Source organism: Centruroides sculpturatus, unplaced genomic scaffold, assembly GCF_000671375.1.
Source record: "Centruroides sculpturatus isolate CEXI.00-Female unplaced genomic scaffold, Cexi_2.0 scaffold3667, whole genome shotgun sequence".
Lineage (NCBI taxonomy): Eukaryota > Metazoa > Arthropoda > Arachnida > Scorpiones > Buthidae > Centruroides > Centruroides sculpturatus.
Genome location: NW_019387784.1, coordinates 2,088 through 9,229, shown reverse-complemented (window position 1 = coordinate 9,229; position 7,142 = coordinate 2,088). Strand labels below are relative to the sequence as shown.

At 31.1% G+C, this 7,142-nt stretch overlaps 1 protein-coding gene across 3 annotated transcripts; it reads right to left on the bottom strand.

The window, feature by feature from the left end:
* Positions 1 to 580: 580 nt before the first annotated feature.
* Positions 581 to 6,667, bottom strand: LOC111616635. Of its 3 annotated transcripts, XM_023358023.1 has the most exons (5): positions 4,826 to 6,667; positions 4,691 to 4,756; positions 4,275 to 4,612; positions 1,162 to 1,254; positions 581 to 1,077 (listed from the first exon to the last, which is right to left on the bottom strand). In XM_023358023.1, the coding sequence occupies exons 3-5, from the start codon at positions 4,595 to 4,597 to the stop codon at positions 855 to 857; spliced, it is 639 nt and encodes a 212-aa protein (XP_023213791.1). In that variant the 5' UTR covers positions 4,598 to 4,612; positions 4,691 to 4,756; positions 4,826 to 6,667; the 3' UTR covers positions 581 to 854. The 3 variants fall into 3 exon arrangements, with proteins under 3 accessions (XP_023213791.1, XP_023213790.1, XP_023213789.1); XM_023358022.1 differs by having other exon boundaries at positions 4,691 to 6,667; XM_023358021.1 differs by having other exon boundaries at positions 4,275 to 6,665.
* Between the last annotated feature and the right edge of the window lie 475 nt (positions 6,668 to 7,142).

Genomic DNA, 7,142 nt, shown 5'->3' with positions numbered 1-7,142 from the left:
TTTCTCCTTTTCCGATTTATTTAACATAAAAAGTTACTAATTAAAAATAATTCTATTGGTAAAAGAGTAATCATTTAACCTGATGACACTTAGGCATTTTATTAAACAAATTATCGCGGTGTAGCGTTATCCAGTAATTACACTTTAATTTCTGTTTTTTCGACTGGATCACTAGAGAGCTTTTTTATGCCCATCCGTGGCGGGTTCTTGGAGTGGTGGAAGAGGAAAGTAACCCTTATCAGTCCAAGACTCGATGACTAAAGACTTTCGAATTGTTTTTCTTAGGAGGTTCTAGGCGCACCCATTTATGAATTACATATTTTCTGCACTTTTGCATCGAAAATAAACTGAGTCGGGCCCGTCTCAGTATAAACTGAAACTCACTGCTAACGTTTCATTTTGTATAATTTTATGGCTAATTTGGGCAGAGAACATTCGATGTGCGGATGAACATGTTTAATGCATTGATATTTTGTTGTGAAAGAAATATCATTCCGATTTTTATTATTTTCTTTAATAGAAAAATCTAGTTTTTCTTTCACATTTAACAATATATAATTATATATCGAATATTTTGGCATAAAGGTAAAAACAATTTTAATTTTTCTCAAAACATGAAATATATATATGTTAAAATCTAATCTTTTGATCTTCAGGTAATATATAATTAACGGGTGATGGAATAATATATCACAGATCGATCACACGGAAAATACTTTTATCTTGGACATAGATTCTACGTCACAGTTTCTCTTATTAATTATTTCATTAGAAGCAGTGAGAATAAATATTTATTGATCGAATTTAATCGTCCCATAAATATATATATCGATACATATATTTATTGTGCAGTCTCAGATTGGTGGTTTTCCCGGACGTCTCCAGACCACTTTCGACCAAGCCTTTTCCCATAATTCCGGCAACCAGAGGTCCATCGACAGATCCCACGGATAATTCTCGTCCAGAAACTTAATGGCCAACACCCACAGAGCGACGATCGTCGAAGCGGCCCAGGCACCGGTACAAAAGAGTCGTTTGGCCAAACGACGCCGTCTCCCTCCGAAGATGGAAGATATGCTGAAAACACATCTCCATTACTGCACAAATAATTCTTACCTCTACTTAGCTGTTATAGAAAAAAGATTTTGAGAAAAGTCTTACCTGTCGTTTGTGGCTTCTTCCAGGCCGTTCCGTCTCTCGGAAATTTCTTTAATTTTTCTATTATTTATATTTTTGATTGTTTCGTTTGCACCGCTAAAAATCAATTTGTTTTAATATTTTGCTTTTATAAAAATACACAAATCATAATTATAAATACACGATATCCAAAGTAAAAAAATAAATGTAATTTCTATAAAAATAAAGTTATTTCCAAAGTTTTTTTTTTATTAAAAAGATAATGTTGAGTAACCAAAATGTTTCAATCATTCCTTTAATAATTTAAAGTAATGCTGGCAACGAAACCGGGTTAGACTAGGCATAAAAGCAGTATTGTTGTTAGTTTTTAAGTTCTTATTTAGATATTTCAAACATTTCAGACTCAAACAATACAAACATTTCAGACTGTAGAGCAGTGTATCTCAAACTTTTTTGTCAGGTGGCACACTTGAAATTATTAAACAAAATTCACGGCACCCCTATTATTATTATTTATTATTTTGCTTTTTACGGTTAGTAAAGATATGAAGGATGAGAAGACTTTGAAAAAAATAAAAGTTTTTTATNAAGTAAGTTTATTTCCAAACAACACAAAAGCATTCAAAACAAAAGTTATTATTATAAAGGTATCTTTTAATTATTTATTTAATTTAATACTTTAATTCAATTATTTTAAGTAATTTTAATTTAATTATTTAAAAATTTCGCGGCACCCTTGTGGCGTTCTTGCGGCACCCGCTTTGAGAACCACTGCTGTAGAGCATAGACACTATGTATGTTGAAGTGGTTAATTCTTTATAATGTATTAATATTGATAAATCTATTCTAACTATTAGAATAATGCTTTATACTTAGATCTTAAATTATAAATTAAACAGAAGTGTTTTATTTTATTTTTCATCAAATAAAAAATATTTTACAATTAAAAACAAATTCTTAAAAACAGTAGACTACAAAAATATTTTATTCAAAGAAATATTAATGATATAATAATTTTTCAAAAATTATTAATTACGGTAGCTTATTTAAAATTTTGTATTTAATATTTTTATTAGTAATAATAATTAATGAATAAAATAATAAAACATTGAATTCAGTAGAATTAAAGCAATTTTAAAATAGATTTGGTTTGACATCTGATTTAGAAAAACCGGTTTTTACCGAAACTAGTTAACTAAATTCGAAATTTCCAATTTTTGCTAGCATTACTTTAAAGCCCGAAGCCATTACTTACAATCCATTTCTTTCCTAAACATAGTTTTCCCGATTTTAGAGATAACTATAAAATTAAAAATATTTTTATTTTACTATTTTTGCATTAAAATTTAAGTGTAAAAAATTTTAGTTATTACTGCTTTCTTTGCGAAACAAATAGTAAGAACGGATTAGTTATTTGGGATAGAGGCCGATAGTGTTTATAGTAGACAAATTTATCCAACTGTACAAAAATACTGAATTTGATTTTTAAAAATGTAGTAAAAAGTGATGAATACGTTTAGAAATTATTGAACATCGAAAAATAAAACTAAATTTGGAAATAACATTTCCGATGCACCTCAAATAAAATGTTTTTGAATCTTAAATTTTTCTCATTTCATTTGGGCGATGTGGATAAATTTTAACTGCATAAATTTACTGTGAAAAAGTTTTCATAAAATAATTTCTTGATATTAAATATATTAGTATAAAATATTGAAAAACGATCTGTTTATACAGAAGTATTCTTTTCTGTTCACCCAATCCAAGAATATATTAACCGATAATCCCGAAAAGTCTATTCGGAAAGTCCAGAAATTTCTTGTTCCGAATTTACCCGTGATCAAAAAGTATCGGGAATGGTTCAATAAAACGCAAGATTTGAATTTATTCATCAAAATATATTTCATCCCCTTCAAAGTTATCCTCTCCCATTGCAATGCACTTATGTCAACGTTTTTCTAATCCTCGAAACATGCTTTATAGTAGTCTTCGTGAACTTCGCAAGTAACGAGTTTCGAAGTAGCCCTTCGAAACTCGCAGCAAATTTTGTTTTATGGCATCAATCAACTCAAAATGGTGTCATGATGAGGATATTTTAGTCGAGGAAACAGGAAATAGTCACACGATGCCATATTGGGTGAATACAGAGCTCATGGAACCATATTCGTTGAGTTTTTGGCAAAAATTCACGAACAAGAGCATTGTGAGCAGATGCAGTATCGTTATAGATTTTCGCCATGAATCGGATCGTTTTCTATAATTTGCTTCACGCAAACGATGCAAATATTCTTTGTTGACAGTTTGGCCAGTCAGAAGGAATTTGTGATGACACCACGATAATCGAAGAAAATAGTCAACGCAACTTTGATTTTTGACTGACTTTGACATGGTCTTTTCAGTCTCGCTTCACATTTTGAGCGCCATTCACTCGATTGTTGGTTGAGCCGTTTCGGTGTCAAAAGTCACGTTTCATCTCCGTAATGATGCGTTTTAAGAATGATTCACCTAGAGAAAGCATTTCATTGGCCACTCGTTTTTGGAAAAAAAAAATCTACATTTTAGAGGCAACTCAAGAAGCGACGCACCGCAAGCTCAAATTACCTTTTAAAATTGCTTAATTTATAATAGGATCCAAATGATAATGGCACATGTTCTATAAATTGTTAAAACGATGATTACTGAAACCAAATTGCTGACTCGACGACATTTTGTTAATCAGTTGAAGTGGATGGTCTACCAGAGCATGGTTCATCTTCCACGCGTTCTCTGTTTTCCTCCAATATCTTGCACCACTCGAAAACTCTTCTTTTTGATTGACTAACGTCACCAAAGGCTTTTTGCAATATTTCCAACGTTTTTGTAGCAGTAATTACGTTGTGAAAATAAATTTTAATGCACATTCTTTGCTCAATTACATTCGACATTTTGAAAAATCGTGGCACAAAAATTCTTTACACACAAACAAACGTTGTTTATTTGCAAACGAAAACAGATGATATACGGATTGCTGCTACATGTCGATGAAAGTCGTACCAAACCATGCCCGATACTTTTTGATTACAGTACTGTTTTAAATTATTGTCGGGTTAAAATTAAAACATTTCTTTTTATTAATATCAGAATATAAAAGTTTCTACCTTTTTATGAAGGGATTTGCATTCATGGCAAAAATATTTGCATTTTTCATTCTTCTTTTTCGTAAAATCTTAAGGTTCAATTCCTTTCTTCTAAAGCAATTGCAATTCTCACTGCTGCTAAATAATGAGTCTGTATTTAAATGTTCTATGGTAACACTATGTAAAGATGAATTGATCGTCCCACTTTTAGGATAGTTTAACTCTGACCACTTGTAAGATAAGGATAATTTATTAGATATAGTTGTATTCTGGAAGTCTTGACATTCAATATGTGCACTACTGCTACTCCAAAATGAACTATTTCTAGCCATCGAATTCTCCATAAATAGTGTGGATTTCTGTAAAGAAAGTGGACTTAAAATGTTAAGAAAATTAAGGAGTTCTAGGGAATAAGGTAGCTAAGTGCACTCTGATACCTTTTTGGTTAGGAGTTTTATTATGCATATCAAATAGGGTTTTACAGATATGGACAATTCCCCTTACTGGAACATGAATTTAGTAAAGTTTAAATGCTAAATAAGCTTGAGTAACTTGAAAACATTAAAATTTACCTTATTCCATAGAACTCTTCAATTGTTGTTTGACAGTGAAATACCGGACGATCATAATTAAAATACCTCTATTTAACACTATTTAAAGATATTCAGCAGTCTAAATTCAATCAAATTTGATATAGTGACATTTCAGGATGTGTGGAAGACATTTCTATAAAAAAAATTAGTACCAAAATTCTCCATTATGGCACATTCTGTGCTGCAAACAACAAAAAAAGCAGTTTCCTTTGAATAAACACGCAAGTTGCATCCGAGTTCTGGTTATAAAAGTGGATACAACTGTTAAATGTCATTCTTATTAGCTACAATTGTCAGCTTGCCAGAATGTGCATTTATTATAAAGCTGTCTGATGCTTTCAGAAAAATGATTATTCAATTCAAGGAAACTGGACATTTGCGAGTTCAACCCAGTCACGGACACAAACCTATCACATTGCTTATTGAAGATGTTATCACAACAGTTGTTGAGCAGCAATAAATATTACAGGCTCCAGTAGCATACATGCAGTATCATGGCAATTGGGTATATCCTATAGCAGTGCTTCTCCAATTTTGTGTCACAGACCAGTTTTTTTTCCATCCCAATCCTTTACAGACCAGTATTTTTGTGATATTAATTAAAAATAATTATAAAACAGAGAGAATGGATTTCAATTACATTTTTTTTTCTTATTTACTTTAATTTTTATACTGAATTAGAAAGAAAAATGCAATAATAAAATTTGGTTCTAATTTTGTTGTGAATGAATTGTTCAAAGGAACACTTGGTAGAGCATGTGATTTTGGAACAGTTTAAAAACCTGAAGCAGGCCTGTAAAAGAGGCCAAAAGTGTTTGTTCCATTGAATATAGTTGCTGGAAAAGGTTGTGTTTCTTAATGCTGCTTCTAATTACTTTGAAAAATGGAAGTTATAATAGGCTACAATATATTTTCAAAATTTTTAAAAATAGTTTTATTAATGTAATATATTCAATTTTAAGTGAAATCTTGATGCATACCAGTAAGAAATTGTTCATAGACCATACTTTGAGTAGCAATGTCCTATGGCACAGTATGGAAAGTAACATACTAAGAAAATGGTTCATTGTTATCTGTTTAAGATCAGTCACAACCAGCAGTTGCTTGCTGCTAACAGGAACACCCATTTACCTTTGCATTGATCTTCCTTCCCAGAATGGAGTGGATATATAAAGGCAATGGAAGATCTTGTGGAGTAAGGGAGATTTTCATCTCAATTGAACAGTAAATACCTATACCTATTGCATTTGGGTCTGGATAAACCGTAATGTTTTCCAGCAGACTTCCTATATTTGGCTAAAATTAGTCTGATATAGATTCCACATTTCTCTTTGGACCATTCTTCTTGAAGAAGCTAGTCCAAACACATCTGTGTATGTTGTGACTGCTCAGAGATACTGAGAGATGCTCAACACTTTTGTCATATTCCAACTGCAACAGCAACAATGCCTTGATCAACCAGCTTTCATGCAAGATGGATATCCTCCAGACATAGAACACAACATTTAGCAGTTTCTGCAAAATTTCACTGATAACAGAGTGATAGTCATTCATTTCCTACTACCTGGCAACTATTCTATGGATCTTAATCTGTGTGATTTTTCATTATGGGGATGCTTAATAAGTTTAATTTATTGAGGATATGTTGCAAATTTGGAGCCTTGAAAGATACTATCACAATGAATTTACACCTTTAAAAATTAGACCGTTTGGACTGCTCTATATCTCTCAAATATCTCTCTAGAGATCATTGAGTACAAACATTTTAATGATAATCACCAAATATATAAAATTTGCAAATTCATAGTAATTATGAATGACATAAATTTATTTAGATTTTTCCAAAATATAAAATAGAAATCAACCCAACCAGTTTTAACAATACAGTAGGCTTGTCGCGCTTGTCAGAAGACAAACAAAAACGCGATATAACCAAGTACTTTTTAGTACTTGGTTATATCGCGTTTTTGTGTCTTCTGGGCTTTTTACTAAACAGATTATACATGCTATTGAATCTCTATCCTCTATTCTTTCATTAGCAAAGTGTTTCTGATATAAAATAAGCTTAGTTTTGCAATATTGTATTTTTATTCGTGGTTATATCGTATTAATTAACGATAACGTAAACATCGATACCACGAATGCCCATTTAGCATTATTGTTTTTTTAACAATGACATTTAAAGACAAATACTGTCAATATAAAAACAAAACATCAGTTGCGATTTTGTTATACAGTACTGTATTTCACAATAAATCGCTTATTAAAAATTCGTGTAATTTGTATAATTTTCAAT

Bases quoted from the DNA above. Each gene is read 5' to 3' on its own strand.
- LOC111616635 (XM_023358022.1), bottom strand. From the start codon at position 4,597: ATGGAGAATTCGATGGCTAGAAATAGTTCATTTTGGAGTAGCAGTAGT. The intron at 1,255-4,274 runs GTAGAAACTTTT...ATTGATTTTTAG, and splicing joins GCAAATCCCTTCATAAAAAG to CGGTGCAAACGAAACAATCA. The intron at 1,078-1,161 runs GTAAGACTTTTC...ATGTGTTTTCAG, and splicing joins GAAGAAGCCACAAACGACAG to CATATCTTCCATCTTCGGAG.